We start from the raw sequence: 20,384 nt of genomic DNA, 5'->3' as shown, positions 1-20,384 counted from the left end.
TGATTTGGCTTTGAGGGGGACTGTGAGGGAACGAGGTGTCAGCAGGAGCAGATCCTGGTCCTGGGATCTCAAGTGGGTCTTGAGACCCACTGGGTCTGGTCTCAAGTGTCAAGGGATGCAGGTCTGGTGCCAGGGGTGCTGCAAAGTGGGTGCAAGGGAAGGGTGTGCAGGGATCCTACAGAGGCATTTCGGGCTGTTTGGAAAGGGAGATGTGTGATGTGCCCATGCCCAGGCCATGGGGCATCGCTGCCTGGCAAAGGGGCTCCCGGCTGCCCCCGTGCTCTGGCCTGAGCAAGTGTTTGCCCCACACAAGGGACACCCAGGGGAACTTCACAGGCCTTTATTAAAAGGGCAAAAAAGGAAAATTGTAAACAAGTGTAACAGAAAAGGGACAAGGCTCCATCCACAGTGCAGCAGCCAACAGTCAGAGGCTTCTCACGGTGTCAGGAGCTGCATCAGTGCAAAAACAGTGAAATCAGCATCCTGGGCTCATGGGGAAGAATCCTCCTCCAGGCCTGAGCTCCCATTCAGGCACTTGTCAGCTTCCACATCAGCTCCCCTTCCCACCAGCTCATCTCCCCCAGACCTGGCAGTGGGAGGTGGCCAAGAGCAAGAGTAGTGGGTAAGACATCTCTACACTGCTCTGAGCTGGGCAAGGGCTGAAGCTCTGGGTGCCCAGCCTGGAGGTCTTCTCTTCTGTTCAGTGGTTCCTCTCATAGCTTGGGGTTTGCTGCAAATGTACTGGTATTTCTGTAAGCAACTGGAACCCCTGAGGTGCCCATTGATCAGAATCAGACAGTGTTCTTCTCCCTGAACTGAGACCCTGCAGGGAGAAGGAAGGAGCTGGCTCAGGGGCTGTCCCCAGCCCCCGCCCATCCCACCACAGGACAGGCTCTGTGCAGCCTCAGCCCATGATGGGACTCACCTGAAGGTGAAGTTGCTGCCATCCACTCTCTCCAGGTGCTTATCCCATCTCCTCACACCCACCCAGCAATCCAAATCACCTTTGAGGCGCTGCAGAAACTCCTGGGGCGGAGAGAGAGGAGCCAACAGTCAGGAGCTGCTGCCAGCACCACACCAGCCACCAGCCCAGCACCTGACACCCAGCAGCAGCTCCAACGAGCTTCAGAGCTGCAGCAGCTCAGTAACCAGAGATGTGCCCTGGGCTCCACACCACCCCCTGTGCATCCCTCCCTTCCAGGACACAACATGCCTCTACAAGCACCTCAGGGGCTGCACTCACCCCCACAGCCCCCTCCTCACCATTTCCCACTCCTCCTGCAGCATGGCCAGCCAGGCCCTGCGCTTCCAGCACTGTAGCTGACTCCACTCCCAGTTGCCCTTCTCCACCGAGACGTAGTAGCACATGTTCCGGTACCCGACCCAGTCATAGGCACAGCCCAGCCCCGGGGCCGCAGGCAGAGCTGCCCCCGCTGCACGGCTCCCTGCTGCACAGGGACAGGAGGGCAGGGAGGGAGCTCAGAGGATTCCCCTCGGCACGGAGCGGGGCAGCAGCTCCCTGCGGCCGGGAACGACGCAGCCCCGGGCTCCTCCCACGGGGCTGACCCGAAGCCGTTGCTGCTCCCTTACCCGATTGTACAGCCAGAGCCACCGACAGAGCCAGGATCAGAGCCAGGAGCACAGCCAGCACCAGGGCACACACTGCATGGAGCTCCCAGAACTTATCTGGAGGAGGAAAACGCCCTAGCAGAGATGCCGGTGTTATTCTGGAGCAGACACAGCCCTCACATCCAGTCACCCCCACCACGCGCTGCCCGGGGAACTCGGGAGGGACACGGAGGGACCTGTAGCCAGAGCAACAGCGGCTCCTGCGGGTTTATGAAGGAAGATTCTTCCACACCCAGCTAAACATTGCCCTGAGCATCCTGCCCACGGGCCACATGGCCACAGACACGCTGCTCCCGGCCCCGCGGGCCACAGCGGCCGCTCCGTACTCACCCAGGGAGGTGGAATCTCCGGGTGCATCCTGGGGACACAGGGCTTGTTCACAGTCTTCTTGTAGGGAAGGAGGACAAGAAGGCAACGCTGTGCCTTGCGAGTTGTTGAAAAAAAACGGCTCAGATTCAGCTTTTCCATCACAGCTACTGTCGTTGTGCTGAAGAGATCGAGAGAGACTGATGGCCATACAGTGGATGGGGAGGGTGAATTCTGCAGCTGAGCGGGCTGTGCGATGAGCCCCGGGCTGGGGAAGGCGATGGCAGCTCAGTCCTGCCCCATCCCTGCTCTCCCTGCAACGCTGCAGCCCGTTCCCAGCACCTGGGGAGACAAATACCAGTTCAGGGAGCTCAGCAACCAGGCTCCTACTTACAGCTCGGCCCGGGAAGCGTCTGACTGAGACCTGGAGAGAGTTTCCTGCCTGGAACCGGCTCCGCCCCCCCCCGCCTGGCACCCGGAGCCCCCACCGGGCCTCTCCGCACGCCCTCGACCAAGCCACCCGGCCCCCGACTTCAGCGCCCCGACCGGCCCCAGGATATCGGCGCCCCGACCGGCCCCCGGCCCACCGACCAAGACTCCCCCGCCCCGACCGGGCCACCCCGCGCGCCCCCAGGACCTGGGCTGCCCCCCCGAGCCGAGGCTCCGCGACCAGTCCCCGGCGCCCCTCGTGGACCTCCCGCACCCCCGACCCTGCAACCCCGCGTGCGCCCGACCGATCCCCGGACCCGACTCCCCGACCGCACCCCAATCTCCCGCGCCCTGAACAAGTCTCCTGACCCGCCCCCCCCGCCCGAGCCTCGGCGCCCCGACCAAGCTCCCGCACCCCGCCCGGGCCACCCCGTGCACCCACACCCGGCCCCGGGATCTCGGCTCCCCGACCGACCCCCGAACCCCCGAACCCCCGATCGGGCCGCCATGCGCGTCCCCGACTGCCGCCCGGCCCTCGGCTCCCCGATGGACCCCGGGGTCTGCACCGAGCGCCCGCGAACGGCCCCGCGCTCCGCCGCCGCACCTACCGGCTCCACACGCCCCTCATCCAAACACAAAGAGCGGCCGCGGATCCGCGGGCTGAGCGGGCTGTGCGATGAGCCCCGGGCTGGGGAAGGCGATGGCAGCTCAGTCCTGTCCCGTCCCTGCTCTCCCTGAGACGCTGCAGCCCGTTCCCAGCACCTGGGGAGACAAATATCGGCTCCGGGAGCTCAGTGACCGAATGTCAGGACCCCCCTCCTCCCGAGATACAACACCCCCGAGTATCCCCGATGGCTTTGCCCACAGCGGCTGCCGGGGAAGCCCTGAACAGGGAAGGATCCGGATGATGAAGGAATTGCTTCCCATGGGATGTGAGCACTCAGCAGCTCCCGGGCAGGGAAGATGAAGGAGGGAGAAGGACAGAAAAGCCTGGACAGCATCCGCCGCCCGCCTCAACCCTCTCCCCGGCTCTGGGGCGCAGCCTCGCGCCCTCCAGCTCCCCCTACCCAGGACCCTCCCTGCACCCCCAGCCTCAGCGACTCACCCCAGCGCTCCACAAAGCCCCCACAGCCCGAGGGCCGACCGGTACCTCCCGCATTTATAGCTCAGCGCAGCCGCCTCCCGCCCTCCCTGTGCCAGAACCGGCTTGGTCGGTTCGAGCCTCCCACGATATCATCACACACGCGTTGCTCGGTCTAGGAGTGTCCTTGCCCGGAGGCCTTTTTAACCCTTCAGTTCCAGCCGCCGACGCTGATGCCATTTCCCCTGGTTCTCACCCCGCTCGCTCCGAGCCAGCAGCCGCCTGCAGCACCAGCAGCCCCGGGCCCTCCCCGCTCCCTCAGGCCGTTTGTGCACCGCGAGGGGTGCGGGGGATCACGCTGAGAATCCCCATCTCTGCCCAGGGCTTCAGCCCATCCTTAGCGATACATGTTCAGTAACCTCATTAAGGTGCGTTATTTGACACCATGTGCTGCAGGGAGGGGAGTTTTCCTGCAGATTGGGGTAGGAAACAAAGCAAATGAAAGAGCAGCTGGGTGCTGGGCAGAAGGACTTTGCTCCTCAGGAGTCTGATGCTGCCCATAGAGGATAAAGGATTCCCCTGGGCAGCACTGAGGCTGCCAACACCGGCAGCTTCCCAGCTCAGTTATAATCACACTCACACGATGGAGATTGGTATTAACAGAAAAGAACGAAAACCAGCTCTACTGTGCAATTGCTTTGTCAGATTTCATAGTGGGCCTAAACCACTACAGTTTCATAGAACCATAAAGTCATTATGGTGGGTAAAGACCTTTCAGATCGAGTCCAACCCCTCACCTCACACGGCTGACGATCCGCAATCCGAAAAACTTCTCTACACAGGAATGCAGATCAGCGGGCACTTCTTTATTATGCAGCACTGGAAAACACGGGGGGCAGCTCCTCCAAACGTGCTGCGTTGTTAGTTACGTTTTTCAAGGTTTTCATATGGCTCAAACAAGAGAATCACATTTGCCAACACAAGCATGCATAAAATGTCCATCTATCAATTTAGTCCTTCACCTTGATTGGCTCCCAACAAACACAACATTTCCAAAATCACAGGGATTGGTCAAAAAAGATATCAGTCCCTTTGTTTTAGTAACAACTAAGGTAACAGCTAAGGTAACCTAACAAATACATTTACCAGGGTCTTGTAGCTAAGGTAACAGGTCCCCATCACGTGTGGTATGTAACTCTTACAGTTTGATCCTTATGTGATTCATATGAACACTTAATTAATCCATAGGTGCTTGATTGTGCTTCCAAGTGCTTATCTATTTGATTGAAGCATTAGTAGGTGGTTAACAAGTGCTTGACTACGTATTGTGATGCTAAGTTGCTAACTAAAATAATTGTGTATCTGCAACAACACTACCAAGCCCCTCACTAACCCAACCCATTTATACATAATGATGTGTTATCGTTAGCATTGGTGCTCATCATAACTCACACTGTGGTGGCCGAAGGGTTGGAGGCTACAAAAATGCTCTTAACCCACATTCTGGTCCCCAATTTCACTGGGATGGTCTCATGGAGCCATAGAATCATAGAATGGTAGGGGTTGGAAGGGACGTTTAGAGATCATCCAGTCCAACCCCCCTGCAGAAGCAGGGTCACCTAGATCAGGTCGCATAGGAACATGTCCAGGAGGGTCATGAAGACCTCTAAGAAAGGAGACTCCACAACCCCTCTGGGCAGCCTGTGCCAGGGCTCCCTCACCTGAACAGTGACATAGTTTGTTCTTATGTTTAAGTGGAACTTTGTGTGTTCCAACTTCATCCTGTAATGGAAGAGGTCACGTTCGTTAATCAAATCATGAAAGAACAGTTGTGCAAGGAACCGTTCAAAGTCATTGTAAAAGTCTTGTAAAACTTGAACCGTAAAGTTTCTACAATGTGCACAGCTGCAGTTGGCTGAGATACTTATAGCAGGTACAATAGGTTGTACATGAGCTGATAAGAGCCAAGAGAAGAGTTCACGAGCGGACCACTAGAGGAAGACTCTTCATCCCAGCGACCACCCTACGACCACCAGGAGGCAGAAGAAGACCCGCTAGTAACAAGACGGGCACATGCGCACAGTGCACCAGGGAGCGATGCACCCGACCGATAAGGACTGTATCAAAGGACTCTGATTCGGGGGGCGGGGGGTTGCGAGTCGTTGGTGGAGCAGAGTCTCATGGCCGCCCAGCGCTGTTTTGCTTATTTGCCGCTTGCTTAATAAATTTGACCTATTAGACACAGCAGTCTATAACAATCTTTCTCAAACTTCTGCAGAATCAGTGTTTCCCACGCCTACAGCAGCTGGCAGCAATGCAAGAACTGGCTCAGGAGTTCCACGTTCCTCCGGAAGGTCTGTTAATAACAGCTGAGCCGATGAGTGTTTGCAATGCACATCGCTTTGCTTTTAACATTGTCCATGGTGGTATCACCCGGCAAAGAAGAGTTACAAGGAGTTATGCCTTCATCAAGAGGATCTGCTGCCCCGGTACCAGAGAGACGGGGGCAGGGAGGAGATCGCTGAGGCAGCGGCAGCAGCTGCAGAGCGATCACTTCTAAGCTGCGCTATCGAGTCTTTTACAAGCCGCCAAGTAGTTCACGACTCTGTAGCGATTTTGTCTCCTTGAAGCGTGTTCAAAAAGCAGTTTGCCCAACTCTTCCCAAGTATTAACCTGAAATGCTGTGGTAGCTTCAGCAAGAACCCCCTGTTTCAGTGCTTTAGCATCAGACTGAACCCCTCGTTTTCTAACCTAGACATTGTTATCTTTAGGATAGATTGCTTTTCTGAAGACATTTGCGTGCCCATTTTGTTCCCAGCTGTTCATCTACTCCTCAGGTGCCTTCAGTTGCTGCCTGGCCGGACTTTCGGCTCTCCTCAGCGCTTCACATTGTTCAGCTGGGCTCCGCTGCCACCGCGCTCCTGGGGAGAAAAGTTCTGGCTCGCCGAGATCACGTCGGGGGCACCAGATGTCGTAGCGGCCAAGCATCACTCCCAGAGACAGGTTCAGCTCATGGTGCAGCTTCCCCTTAACGTACCCTGATCCTCTGCTCACGCACAGTTCATTCTAAGTTCATCGGGTAACGGTCTCACAGCACTCGCCTGGGCCAACATCACGATTGGCTGAGCTGTATTGATCACACGCCGCTCTTGCTGCCTCTTTGCTGTGCTCGCAGCCTGGTTTCATGCTTTAGGTCTTCTGCCTTTTCACTTCTTTCTCAAGGCTCTCCCCTTGTGCTTCAAGGGGAGAGCTGTGCCTCAAGGCTAAAGCTGCCCGCAGCAAAATCTTCTCCCACAGAGAGGAAACTCCTGAGGGTCACCAAGGGCAAGGGCTGAGTCCTGCAGCTGGCGAGGAACAACCCCGGCACCAGCACAGGCTGGGGGTGACCTGCTGGAGAGCAGCTCCAGGAGAGGGACCTGGGAGTCCTGGTTGATGACAACCTAAACGTGGGCCCAGCTCAAGAGGGACAGAGAAGTGCTGGAGAACTTCTGGAGAGAGGCCAGCACAGGGCTCCCAAGATGCTGAGGGGCATCTTCCTTATGAGGAAAGGCTGTTCAGCCGAGGGCTATTCAGCCTGGAGAAGAGAAGGCTGAGAGGGGATCTCATTAACACTTACAAGCATTTAGAGTTGTATATTAAGAAGATGGGGCAGCACTTTTTATTCTGTAGTGTGCAGTGACTGGAGAAGGGGTGACAGATACCAGCTGGAACACAAAAAGTTCCATTGACACATAAAAAAACCCAACTTTCTTGTGAGGGTGAGGCAGCCCTGGCCCAGGCTGCCCAGGGAGGCTGTGGATGCTCCTTCTCAGGAGGTTTCCAAACCCACCTGGACACGTTCCTGTGAGACCTGATCTAGGTGGAGCTGATTTAGCAGAGGGGTTGGACTGGATGATGTCTAAAGATCCCTTCCAGCCCCCAACATTCTGTGAGTTTATGGTTCTAATGCCTGAAATGTAGAATACTGTGATCTATGCTGGGAAAAAAATCCGTTTTATGCTTTGTGGAACAATTTTGCCCATTTTTTACCCAGCATTTTGTTCTTGGCACTTGTGTTTTGCACTTCCCAGGGTGGATCTAGAGAAACAGATGGGGCTCGGTTCCATCACCCAGAGAGAAGGACGCTGCTGATCCTTCTCCTTTTTGGCTGGAGGGTTGGCAGGGTGCCACCGGTCACACCTTCATCTTCTGCCTCAGGGCTGTATCTGGAGATATTGCTTGTGATTTCTCAAAGCCAGGATTAGCTTTGACCTATTTGTTACCTTCTTGACACGACAAACACTTGACTAATATTTACTAACCCAGTTCTTGGATCGAACAGAAAATGTTTCACTGGCACAGAAGGAGAATCTCCTTTGGTACTGAGGTGAGGGAGCCCTGGCACAGGCTGCCCAGGGAGGGTTGAGCAGGCATCTGCAACACACAAGGGACACCCAGGGGAAGCTCAAAGGCTTTTATTAAAAAAGTAGAAAAGGAAAGTTCTAAACAAGTGAGAGGGAAAGGAAAAAGGGCCCATCCACAGCCCAGGAACCAATAGCCAGAGGCCTCCCACAACCTCAGGAGCTGCATCAGTGTAAAATCAATGGAATCTGCTAACAGAAGCAATTAAAAAACCCAACAAACCTCCAGACCTGAGCTCCCATTGAGGCACTTGTCAGCTTCCATATCAGCTCAGTGGGAGGTTGCCAAGAGCAGGAGCAGTGGGTTGGACATCCCTATGCTGCTCTGAGCTGGGCAAGGGCTGAAGCTGTGGGTGCCCAGCCTGCACAAGGTCATTTCTCCACCACTGCAGTCACAGCTTGGGGCTTGCTGCAGATGTAGGGCCGGTGCAAGGAACAGTCTGAACTTCCAACCAAGGTCTCAATCAAATAGACACAGGCTGCTTTGCCATGGACCAGAGAGCTGCAATGAGAAGGATCCTGCTGGTACTGCTGGGTGAGGGGCTGTCCCCAGCCCTCAGGCCCTGCCCATCCCACCACGGGACAGGCTCTGTGCAGCCTCAGCCCATGATGGGACTCGTGCAGCCTCAGCCCATGATGGGACTCACCTGAAGGTGAAGTTGCTGCCATCCACTTGCTCCAGGTGCTCACCCTGTCTCCTCACACCCACCCAGCAATCCAAATCACCTTTGAGGCGCTGCAGAAACTCCTGGGGAGGAGAGAGAGGAGCCAAGAGTCAGGAGCTGCTGCCAGCACCACACCAGCCACCAGCCCAGCACCTGACACACAGCAGCAGCTCCAACGAGCTTCAGAGCTTCTGCAGCAGCTCAGTAACCAGAGATGTGCCCTGGGCTCCACACCACCCCCTGTGCATCCCCCCCTTCCAGCACACAACATGCCTCTACAAGCACCTCAGGGGCTGCACTCACCCCCACAGCCTCCTCACCATTTCCCACTCCTCCTGCAGCATGGCCAGCGATGCCCCGTGCCGTGAGCACTGTGCTTGGCTCCAGCTCCAGCTGCCCTCCTCCGCCGAGACGTAGTAGCACATGTTCCGGTACCCGACCCAGTCATAGGCACAGCCCAGCCCCGGGGCCGCAGGCAGAGCTGCCCCCGCTGCACGGCTCCCTGCTGCACAGGGACAGGAGGGCAGGGAGGGAGCTCAGAGGATTCCCCTCGGCACGGAGCGGGGCAGCAGCTCCCTGCGGCCGGGAACGACGCAGCCCCGGGCTCCTCCCACGGGGCTGACCCGAAGCCGTTGCTGCTCCCTTACCCGATTGTACAGCCAGAGCCACCGACAGAGCCAGGATCAGAGCCAGGAGCACAGCCAGCACCAGGGCACAGACTGAATGGTGTTTGTTCAACTTGCCTGGAGAAGGAAAATGACCCAGCAGAGATGCCGGGGTTATTCTGGAGCGGGCTCAGCCCCCACACCCCCACCACGCGCTGCCCGGGGAACTCGGGAGGGACCCAAACAAGTGACATTTGTTTAAAAAGCCGAAACTCAGCCAAAGAGGCTGAACCTGGCAACAAAGGGCTCCTGCAGGTTTATGAAGGAAGGGTCTTCCACACCCAGCTGGGCACCACCCTGAGCATCCTTCCCACGGGCCACACGCCACAGACACGCTGCTGCCGTCCCTCGGGTCACAGCGGCGGCTCCGTACTCACCCAGATGTTCACAGGCTTCTTGTCGGGAAGAAGTACAAGAAGGCATCGATTTGTCTTGAGAATTGTTTAGAAAAACACGCTCAGATTCAGGTTTTTCACCACAGCTGCTGTCGTTGTGCTGGAGAGCTGGAGAGTCCATGATGTCCAGACACTGGATGAGGAAGGTGAATTCTGCAGCTGACCGGGCTGTGCGATGAGCCGCGGGCTGGGGAAGGCGATGGCAGCTCAGTCCTGCCCCGTCCCTCCTCTCCCTGAGACGCTGCAGCCCGTTCCCAGCACCTGGGGAGACAAACACAGGCTCGGGGAGCTCAGAGACCGAATTCCATGGCGCCCCGGAGATACAAACCCACCGAATATCCCCGATGGCTTTGCAAACACCGGCTTTCCTACCCAGGACCCTCCCTGCACCCCCAGCCTCAGCGACTCACCCCCAGCGCTCCACAGAGCCCCCGCAGCCCGAGCGCCGATCGGTACCCGCCACGTTCTGGCTGTGCCAAACCTCCGGCATTTATAGCTCAGGGCAGCCGCGTCCCGCCCTCGCTGTGCCCGAAACGGCTTGGGCTTGTCGATAGAACCAACATCCCGTTACACCAACGGGATCGCGGTCTGTGAGTGTCGTTCCGAAGAGACGTGTTTAACCCTTCAGTTCCAGCCGCCGACGCTGATGCCATTTCCCCTGGCTCTCACCCCGCTCGTTCCCAGCCAGCAGCCGCCTGCAGCACCAGCAGCCCCGGGCCCTCCCCGCTCCCTCAGGCCGTTTCCCTTCTTTTGTACACAGCGAGGGTTGCCGGGGGGGGGGGGGGGGGGGTCACGCTGAGAATCCCCATCTCTGCCCAGGGCTTCAGCCCATCCTTAGCGATACATGTTCAGTTTTGCCGGGAGGCTTGGAAAGGTGACAGTGATCTTCATCTTTTGGCTCAGGGTGGTGAATACTTTGATTACTGATTCATAGGCCTGACTTTGAGCTATTGCCTTCTTGTCAAGACAAACACTTGGTTGCTGTTTACTAACCCAATTCTGGGCTTCCCAGCTCCAGAGGGACAGGGAACTGCTGGACAGAGGCCAGTGCAGGGCCACCAAGATGATCAGGGCACTGGAGCATCTTCCTTCTGAGGAAAGGCTGTGGGACCTGGGGCTGTTTAGTCTGGAGAAGAGGAGACTGAGGCAGAGTCTCATGAACACAAGTATCTAAAAGGTGTTTGGCAAGAGGATGGGGCAACATTTTTTTCTGTAGTGCCCAGTGACAGGAGAAAGGGTGATGGACAAAAGCTGGAACACAGAATGTTCCACTGACACAGGAGGAGAATCTCCTTTGGTGCTGAGGTGAGGGAGCCCTGGCACAGGCTGCCCAGGGAGGGTCTGGAGGCTCCTTCTCAGGAAGTTTCCAAACCTGCCTGCACACGTTGCTGTGTGACAGGATGGAGGGGAAGCTGCTCTGGATGAGCTGTGGAGGGCTCTTCCAACCCCCTCACTTTGTGCATCGGTGATTTCAGTAACAGTGGGGGTCGGATTTGGGGGGGCTGTGGGGGAACGAGGTGTGATGAGAGGAGAGGGGCCGGGTTCAGGGATGACGGGGTCCAGCAGGGTGTCGGTGTCAAGGGCTGCAGAGCGGGAAAGGTGCCCCCGCGCTCCCCGCCCGCCCATCCCCGCCGACCCCCAGCAGCAGCCCCCAGCGCCCGGCCCCGCCCCGCCATTGGCCACCCGCCCGCCAATGGCAGCCCGATCCGCGCGTGACGTCACCGGGCGCTGGGCAGATCGCGGCTCCGCAGCTCCGAGGCGAAGGCGCCGGCGGCAGCGCGGGGGGACAGTGGGGGGCGGCCACAGGGAACCGGGGGGTCCGGCCGAGCCAGACTGGTCTCATTATTCATCCTGGCCTGAAGTGGTCCCCAGTATCCACCTTGAACTGGTCCCAGTGCTCATTGTCAGCCTGAACCCTGGCAGCCTTCGATCATGTCCAACACCTCCTTGGTTTGCATCCCCTCACTCCCCCAGCCCCATTCCTTCCTTCCTGCTCCCCAATTCCCATCCCCTCACTCCCCCAGCCCCATTCCTTCCTTCCTGCTCCCCAGTTCCCATCCCCTCACTCCCCCAGCCCCATTCCTTCCTTCCTGCTCCCCAATTCCCATCCCCTCACTCCCCCAGCCCCATTCCTTCCTTCCTGCTCCCCAATTCCCATCCCCTCACTCCCCCAGCCCCATTCCTTCCTTCCTGCTCCCCAATTCCCATCCCCTCACTCCCCCAGCCCCATTCCTTCCTTCCTGCTCCCCAATTCCCATCCCCTCACTCCCCCAGCCCCATTCCTTCCTTCCTGCTCCCCAATTCCCATCCCCTCACTCCCCCAGCCCCATTCCTTCATCCCCTCACTCCCCCAGCCCCATTCCTTCCTTCCTGCTCCCCAATTCCCATCCCCTCACTCCCCCAGCCCCATTCCTTCCTTCCTGCTCCCCAATTCCCATCCCCTCACTCCCCCAGCCCCATTCCTTCCTTCCTGCTCCCCAGTTCCCATCCCCTCACTCCCCCAGCCCCATTCCTTCATCCCCTCACTCCCCCAGCCCCATTCCTTCCTTCCTGCTCCCCAATTCCCATCCCCTCACTCCCCCAGCCCCATTCCTTCCTTCCTGCTCCCCAGTTCCCATCCCCTCACTCCCCCAGCCCCATTCCTTCCTTCCTGCTCCCCAATTCCCATCCCCTCACTCCCCCAGCCCCATTCCTTCCTTCCTACTCCCCAATTCCCATCCCCTCACTCCCCCAGCCCCATTCCTTCCTTCCTGCTCCCCAATTCCCATCCCCTCACTCCCCCAGCCCCATTCCTTCCTTCCTGCTCCCCAATTCCCATCCCCTCACTCCCCCAGCCCCATTCCTTCCTTCCTGCTCCCCAATTCCAGCAGAACTGCCCAGGTTGGTGGGATTCAATCAGGTCCATGCTCCCGCTTCTCCTCTCTCCACTTGCTGCATGCAGACCCCTTTCCCTGTCCCCTAGATGGCAGGGCTGCATCCCTTGACACCGACACCCTGCTGGAACACCTCAGAGACAAAACAATTGTGTGGTTCAATAATAGCGGGGAATGGCTTTGGGGGCGTTGTGGGGATCACGTTGTGAGTGGGAAGGTGTCCTCGTTCCTCATATGAGATTGGGGGAGTCCAGTGGGGTCTCGATGTCAAGGGATGGGGACCCGGTAGAGGGTCTAGGGGGGTGGGAAGGGGGTCGGGTGTGCTCTGTGAATTTGTCCCGGGAAGGGGGTTCGGGGTGTTGGGAAAGGGAGATGTGTGAGGTGCCGGTGCCCAGGCCACGGGGCATCGCTGCCCGGCCAAGGGGCTCCCCCCGCGCTCCCCGCCCGCCCATCCCCAACGACCCCCAGCAGCAGCCCCAGACCCAGCGCCCGGCCCCGCCCCGCCATTGGCCACCCGCCCACCAATGGCAGCCCGATCCGGGCGTGACGTCACCGGGCGCTGGGCAGATCGCGGCTCCGCAGCTCCGAGGCTTGGGAAGAAGGATGCGGGGCGGGGGTTACTGGTCCCAGCAGCCCCCAGACTGGTCTCATTATTCCCTCTGGCCTGAAATGTTCCCCAGTATCCATCTTGAACTGGTCCAGTGCCCATTCTCAGCCTGAACCCTTGCAGCAGTCTGACACCAACTTGGTTTCCAGCCCCTCAATCCCCCGGCTCCATTCCCTCCCTCTTGCTCCTCCATTCCAGCAGAAACTTCCCAGGTGATGCACGTCAATCAGGGCCACCGTCCCACTTCTCCTTTCTCCTCATCTCCCCCTGGACCCCCACCTTTATCCCCACGTACTCCCTCCCCCATGACCCTTGCCTGGGCATCTGTGTCTGGATAACTGGTTCCCCAAGAAACTTTAGAGGGGAGAGGGAAATACGGGATGGGGATGAGCAGTGTGACTGGAGAAGGGGTGATGCCACCCATCTGATACCCAGAAGCTTCTCAAGCTGGGGAAACTGAGGCATGGCTGAAGGCAAAAGGGCTGTGGGTGCTCTTCTGGGGCTGGGAGTTCTCAGACCACCATCCTGCTCCTGTGTCTGCCATGATGTGGCCCCAAAAGGAGGATGCTGAGTGATCTTGAGGAACATCATTCTATTGCTTGGTGAGGAAGGAGGGTACCAGACATTATCAAGTCTCCCTTTTCTTTCCTACCTCTCCCCTTTTGCATGGGCAGGGGACAGGGAGCTCAAGCTCACCTACTGGGAACTCCTGTTGTGAAGGGGGAGAGATCCTGGGCAGCAGACAAACCCTCCTCCACGTGTCCCCTGAGGGGAAGGGCTGGGGCTGCCCTGAGCAGGCATCTGCCCCACACAATGGACACCCAGGGGAAGCTCAAAGGCTTTTATTAAAAAAGTAGAAAAGGAAAGTTCTAAACAAGTGAGAGGGAAAGGAAAAAGGGCCCATCCACAGCCCAGGAACCAACAGCCAGAGGCCTCCCACAACCTCAGGAGCTGCATCAGTGTAAAATCAATGGAATCTGCTAACAGAAGCAATTAAAAAACCCAACAAACCTCCAGACCTGAGCTCCCATTGAGGCACTTGTCAGCTTCCACATCAGCTCAGTGGGAGGTTGCCAAGAGCAGGAGCAGTGGGTAGGACATCCCTGTGCTGCTCTGAGCTGGGCAAGGGCTGAAGCTGTGGGTGCCCAGCCTGCAGAAGGTCATTTCTCCACCACTGCAGTCACAGCTTGGGGTTTGCTGCAGATGTAGGGCCGGTGCAAGGAGCAGCCTGAGCTTGCAACAGAGTTGTCAATCAAATAGACACAGTCTGCTTTGCCATGGACCAGAGAGCTGCAACGAGAAGGATCCTGCTGGTACTGCTGGGTGAGGGGCTGTCCCCAGCCCTCAGGCCCTGCCCATCCCACCATGGGACAGGCTCTGTGCAGCCTCAGCCCGTGATGGGACTCACCTGAAGGTGAAGTTGCTGCCATCCACTCTCTCCAGGTGCTCACCCTGTCTCCTCACACCCACCCAGCAATCCAAATCACCTTGGAGGCGCTGCAGAAATTCCTGGGGAGGACAGAGAAGAGAAAACAGTCAGGAGCTGCTGCCAGCACCACACCAGCCACCACCCCAGCACCTGACACCCAGCAGCAGCTCCAACGAGCTTCAGAGCTTCTGCAGCAGCTCAGCAACCACAGATGTGCCCTGGGCTCCACACCACCCTCTGTGCATCCCTCCCTTCCAGCCCACAACTGCAGCTCTGCCCATAACAGCGCCCCAGGGGCTGCACTCACCCCAGGTCCCCCCCACAGCCCCCTCCTCACCATTTCCCACTCCTCCTGCAGCATGGCCAGCGACGCCCCGTGCCGTGAGCACTGTGCTTGGCTCCCGTTCCAGCTGCTGATGTTCACCGAGACGTAGTAGCACATGTTCCGGTACCCGACCCAGTCAGAGGCACAGCCCAGCCCCGGGGCCGCAGGCAGAGCTGCCCCCGCTGCACGGCTCCCTGCTGCACAGGGACAGGAGGGCAGGGAGGGAGCTCAGAGGATTCCCCTCGGCACGGAGCGGGGCAGCAGCTCCCTGCGGCCGGGAACGACGCAGCCCCGGGCTCCTCCCACGGGGCTGACCCGAAGCCGCTGCTGCTCCCTTACCCGATTGCACAGCCAGAGCCACCGACAGAGCCAGGATCAGAGCCAGGAGCACAGCCAGCGCCAGGGCACAGCCTGGATGGAGCTCACAGAACTTTCCTGCAGGAGGAAAGCCACCCACCAGTGAGGACAAAGTTGCCCCAGAAGACACAGTCCTACAGCCCTCACACCCCATCACGAACTGCCCGGGGAACTCAGGAGGGACCCCTCAGCCCATTCTGCACACACACACAGATCTGGCAGCAAGAAAGCCCAGGGACAGTCACACAGAGCAGGGACAAGGCTCTCACACTGTAAATGGGGGGGACAACCAGCAGCAGGAGAGCTGACAAAGGATTGGGGAAGGAGGAGGGAGAATTGCTACAGATCCTCCAATAAAGACCAAGCAGATGACAAAGCCCTTTGCAGGCAGCTGGAAGAAGCCTCACCCCCACCAGCCCCAGCTCCCCCTGGGGTGACACTGCCACGGAGACACTGTCCCCTCCCCACAGCCCACACGGCTGCCCCTGCACTCACCCACGACTCCTCTGCAGCTCCTTTGCCAGGTGTCCCCTGGCACCTCAGGCTGGGGGGATGCCCCTTTGTCCTGGGCATTCAGGGCATCCTCCACATTGCCATCCTTGGAGCAGATGAACTTCTCCTCCCCGTGTCCCATGGCAGACTGACAAGCCAAATCTCTTTCCTTGTGCCCAGCAGTGCCTTGTGCCCAAGGAACTAACACTGCTGGGAAAGCCTTTATCCAGCCAGGCTTGGCAGCACTTTTACCACCACTGTTACCAGCACACTGGGGGATTGCAGAGAACGTGAGAACACAACAGGGATGGCAAGCTCTGTTGCTGAGAGCTCTCACACTTAATTGCCAGTATCAGCAGTGACACCGGGGCTGGGCAAGGTGATGGCAGCTCAGTCCTGCCCTGTCCCTGCTCCCCTGCGGCTGGTTCCCAGCACCTGAGGAGACAAGCACAGCCTCAGTCAGCTCAGCAACCAGCCCCCAGATGAGCCAGCGCCCTCCCACCACCCTTCTTGCACCGTCCCCAGGCAGATCACAAAGCACCAGCCACCTGGGACCAGCCCCCACTCAGCCCTCCCTGTTCCACCCCCAGCATTTAAATGGGAGGTCAGGGCGTCCCAGCACCCCTCTGCTGAGTGGGGGAAGGGAAACCGATTAAAAATGGTTTCTGTTTCTATTTTGCTGTGCAGTGAATTGTCAAAAGCTCGTCTGTGCTGACCTCACCAGGCAAAACAGACAACACCACGCACTGAGCAGAAACGTTGTTACTTGTATCTGCAAATTCCCATCGTGCTGGGACGGGACATTTCGGTTTCAGCTTGCACAAGAAAGGAGAGTTAAGCCAGAGCTTTGATGCAGAAGAAACAACCTGACACACGATCTTGCCTGGGTCTGAGAAAGGAAAAACCCCTTTTATTCCGACTTCCTTCGTAAAAAGTGATCATGGAAGCCCCTAATTGGCTCAGCCCCAGCAGTGGGTCTGGCTCAGAGCTGGGGAGAGTGTCGAGCAGCTTCTTACAGGAGCCGTCTTTACAGCTCCTTCCCCCTTAGCACAAATGGTGTTGTGTGACTGTGACAGCTCCCTACAACACAGAATGGAAGGAACACAAGCAGCTTGAGCCCAACAAGGTCCCCAGGGAGAAACAAGCAGCAGCTTCACAGCGAGATGGGGAGACAGAAGAGAAACCCCCGAGCAGCCAGAGCTGCCGGGAACAGGCTCCGTCCGTCCCGCGCACCCCGACGGCTGTTTCTCAGTTAAACAGAGGGGGAATTAGGGATAGAAACGAGAGGCAGAGCCCGCCGGGCTGCCGTCCCCACAGCCCCCAGCGCAGCCCCCAGCGCAGCCCCAGCAGAACCCACGGCCCGTCCCGACCTGCGCTGCCACCGGCGCCGCGCTCCGCCGCCGCCTCCAGGTCCCGACGCTGCCTCGGACGGACCGACGGACGGACGGACGGACGGACACGTCTCCGCTCTCACACAGCCGTGAATTGGCGGGACCGGGCAGCCAATGCGAGGGCGGAGCCGGCGAGCGCTGTGGGTTTGAATTTCCCCGGCCCCTGTGACTTCATAGTGTCACTATTAATTCTGGTCGCTGAAGCACTTTGAGTTTATCGAGGCCGCTCGCTCCCCTCACCCTGCCCAGCCCAGCACTGACCCCTGGCCCCCTCAGCATCTCACCCCACGGCTTTGGGGTCCCTGCAGGGCTGGGCACTGCCCCAGCTCCCTGGGCAGCCTGGCACAGGGGTGACACCCCTCTCAGGGAAACGGTTCTGCCTCAGCTCCAGCCTCAACCTCCCCTGGGGCAACTTGAGGCTGTTTCCTCTTGTTCTCCTGGAGAGACCAACCCCAACCTCCCCACATCTCCTGTCAGGGAGCGTCAGAGAGGGCTCCTGTGTCCTCTCAGCCTCCCCTTCTCCAGGCTCAGCACCCCCATTCCCTCAGCCCCTGCCCAGCACCCTTGTGCTCCAGCCCCTTCCCCAGCTCTGTGCCTGGCTCTGGCCACGCTGCAGCCCCTCAGTGTCCCTGTGGCAGCGAGTGAGGAGTCCAATCCTGCCTCCAGTCCTGGAGCTGCAGCCCCTCAGTGTCCCTGTGGCAGTGAGTGAGGGGCTCAGCACTGACACAGCCCTGGAGCTGCAGCCCCTCAGTGTCCCTGTGGCAGTGAGTGAGGGGTCCAATCCTGCCTCCAGTCCTGGAGCTGCAGCCCCTCAGTGTCCCTGTGGCAGTGAGTGAGGGGTCCAATCCTGCCTCCAGCCCTGGAGCTGCAGCACCTCAGTGTCCCTGTGCAGTGAGTGAGGGGCCCAATCCTGCCTCCAGTCCTGGAGCTGCAGCCCCTCAGTGTCCCTGTGGCAGTGAGTGAGGGGCTCAGCACTGACACAGCCCTGGAGCTGCAGCCCCTCAGTGTCCCTGTGGCAGTGAGTGAGGGGTCCAATCCTGCCTCCAGCCCTGGAGCTGCAGCACCTCAGTGTCCCTGTGCAGTGAGTGAGGGGCCCAATCCTGCCTCCAGTCCTGGAGCTGCAGCCCCTCAGTGTCCCTGTGGCAGTGAGTGAGGGGCTCAGCACTGACACAGCCCTGGAGCTGCAGCCCCTCAGTGTCCCTGTGGCAGTGACTGAGGGGCCCAATCCTGCCTCCAGTCCTGGAGCTGCAGCCCCTCAGTGTCCCTGTGGCAGGGAGTGAGGGGCCCAGCACTGAGCACAGCCCTGGAGCTGCAGCCTCCCCAGGGCCCAGCACAGGGGACAATCCCAGTCCTGCTCCTGCTGCCACCCCAGTGCTGCCACCAGCCAGGATGCCACTGGCCTCTTGCCCACCTGGGCACGCTGCTGGCTCCTGTTCAGCCACTGGCACCGACTCCCCCAGGCCCTTTCCAGCCCCTCTGCCCCAGCCTGCATTTGCCCTTGGGCAACCTCAGCCCATTGCCCCAGCCTGGCCTGGGCTCTCTGAAGAGTCTCCCTGCCCTCAGGCAGATCAACACTCCTGCCCAGCTCGGTGCCATCTGCACACTGACTGAGGATGCACATGGTCCTCTCACCCAGATCACTGACAAAGGTGTTAAACAGCCCAGACCCCAGCACTGAGCCCTGGGGAACACACTGGCATGACCAGGCTCTCTGGGCTCTGTCATTCAGCAGCTCTCCATCCACCTCGCTGTCCTCTCATCCCAGCCACACTGCCTGAGCTTTCTGATGAGGGTGTTGTGGGAGACACTGTCAAAAGGTAAACATCAGATAGACAACAGATAAACATGAACCTGGCTGCATATTCAACTGTAGAGTGCAGCATAAGGATGAAAGAGCAGGAGAGGAGTTTGGGTGGAACAGGATAAAATTGACCAGAGAATGAACACTCAGAGCTCCTTTAGGGCCACACTCCTGAACGAGCACCAGAGACCACCAAAGACCCTCCCAGAGCACGTGCAGCAGCGATTCACAGTGAGACAGTAGATATGAGAACCAGTGACACTGGGGACCAGGATGTGGTTTTAGAGGGCTTTTGTACCCTCCAAGCCTTCAGCCACCACAGGGTGAGTTATGATGAGCACCACAGCCAAGGATAACACATCATTATGGATAGATGGGTTGGCTTAGTGAGGGGCTTGGCAGTGTGAGGTGAGGGGTTGGACTCATCTGAAAGGTCTCTTCCCACCAGAATGATTTTGTGCTTTTATGAAACTGTGGTGGTTTAGGCCCATCAGGGAACAAAAGACCACGATTAGCCTCAAGTACCAAAGACTTGAGAACTGCCAAAGGGCAGGGAGGGCTCAATGGGCACTGATGGTCCAGGACACAACAGAGCAGCCTCCTGGGCTTGGGGAAGAAGACAGGAAAGAATTGAATGCAACACTGCAGGCTTTCTTTTTCTCTGTGCAGGGCTTCTTCTTCTTTGTTGTGTGAGAGGGGAGTGACCAGACACCAATCTGATGTGTTTGGGCTTTGCTGGTGGCTGCAGGGCACAGATCCAGCCTGAACCTCCCCTGGGACAACATGAGGCCGTTTCCTGTCATTGTGTTGCTTGAGAGAACACAACAACCCTTTCCTTGCAGGAACCTGTCCTTTGTTAGCCCTTTCTACAGCATAAACAGTCCCAGTTTACTCAGCACAGATCTCACAACTCCCAGACCCTGAAGACCCCTGACAGCCCTTTCCCACTCACCCGTGCCTCAGTTTCCCCAGCTCAAGCAGCTCTTGGGGATCTGATGGCCACAATCACCCCTTCTCCAGTCACACTGGTCATCTGACCCCTGACAGCCCTTTCCCACTCACCCGTGCCTCAGTTTCCCCAGCTCAAGCAGCTCTTGGGGATCTGATGGGCACAGTCCTCCAGTCACACAGGTCATCTGACCCCGTGTTCCCCCCACACCCCGGGTTTATGGGGAAACCAGCAACCCTGGCACCCTCCCCAATTACCTGCATCTTGAAGGTGACTCACCTCACCCTGCTCTAAGATCATTTACACATCTGTCGTGGTTTTGCCCAGCCGGAGCAAAGGGGAAGAAAATCGCGACTCCTCCCCCTCCCCCTCTCGACGGAACGCGGAGGGGATCGGAGAGGGAGGAAAAAAGTAAAAGAGTCCGTGTAAGTTGAAATAAGAACAGTTTACTGGGGAAATTAAAGAGTAACAACTATAACAAAGTCAAGGGGATATTACAAAGAAAACTGGTGAGTGATGCAGTTGCTCACCACCCGAGACCCGACGTAAGCGACCGCTCCCGACCGGCAACCGAGAGCCCGCACCCCCCC

At 58.4% G+C, this 20,384-nt stretch overlaps 3 protein-coding genes across 4 annotated transcripts; all 3 read right to left on the bottom strand.

Annotated features, from left to right (window-relative positions):
• Positions 1–355: 355 nt before the first annotated feature.
• On the bottom strand, positions 356–3,511 carry LOC133629241 (C-type lectin domain family 2 member B-like). 2 transcript variants are annotated; one of them, XM_062019894.1, is made up of 7 exons: positions 3,470–3,511; positions 2,973–3,126; positions 1,960–2,277; positions 1,591–1,704; positions 1,264–1,448; positions 926–1,026; positions 356–823 (listed from the first exon to the last, which is right to left on the bottom strand). In XM_062019894.1, exons 3-7 carry the CDS (start codon positions 2,144–2,146, stop codon positions 634–636), a joined length of 777 nt encoding a protein of 258 aa, XP_061875878.1. In that variant the 5' UTR covers positions 2,147–2,277; positions 2,973–3,126; positions 3,470–3,511; the 3' UTR covers positions 356–633. The 2 variants fall into 2 exon arrangements, with proteins under 2 accessions (XP_061875878.1, XP_061875879.1); XM_062019895.1 differs by lacking the exons at positions 2,973–3,126; positions 3,470–3,511 and having other exon boundaries at positions 1,960–2,294.
• Positions 3,512–7,883: 4,372 nt separating this feature from the next.
• Positions 7,884–9,789, bottom strand: LOC133629244 (C-type lectin domain family 2 member B-like). The gene is made up of 5 exons (XM_062019899.1): positions 9,553–9,789; positions 9,158–9,253; positions 8,831–9,015; positions 8,493–8,593; positions 7,884–8,347 (listed from the first exon to the last, which is right to left on the bottom strand). Exons 1-5 carry the CDS (start codon positions 9,689–9,691, stop codon positions 8,218–8,220), a joined length of 651 nt encoding a protein of 216 aa, XP_061875883.1. The 5' UTR covers positions 9,692–9,789; the 3' UTR covers positions 7,884–8,217.
• A 4,088-nt stretch (positions 9,790–13,877) lies between these two features.
• LOC133629242 (C-type lectin domain family 2 member B-like) lies at positions 13,878–17,239 on the bottom strand. Its single transcript, XM_062019896.1, has 6 exons — positions 17,024–17,239; positions 15,657–16,088; positions 15,144–15,239; positions 14,817–15,001; positions 14,459–14,559; positions 13,878–14,340 (listed from the first exon to the last, which is right to left on the bottom strand). The coding sequence occupies exons 2-6, from the start codon at positions 15,793–15,795 to the stop codon at positions 14,211–14,213; spliced, it is 651 nt and encodes a 216-aa protein (XP_061875880.1). The 5' UTR covers positions 15,796–16,088; positions 17,024–17,239; the 3' UTR covers positions 13,878–14,210.
• Positions 17,240–20,384: the final 3,145 nt, after the last annotated feature.

This window comes from Colius striatus, unplaced genomic scaffold (genome assembly GCF_028858725.1).
Source record: "Colius striatus isolate bColStr4 unplaced genomic scaffold, bColStr4.1.hap1 scaffold_35, whole genome shotgun sequence".
In the NCBI taxonomy this organism is placed as follows: Eukaryota; Metazoa; Chordata; class Aves; order Coliiformes; family Coliidae; genus Colius; species Colius striatus.
Note: the sequence above shows the minus strand (reverse complement) of the source record. Positions and strands in the feature narration are given on the sequence as shown.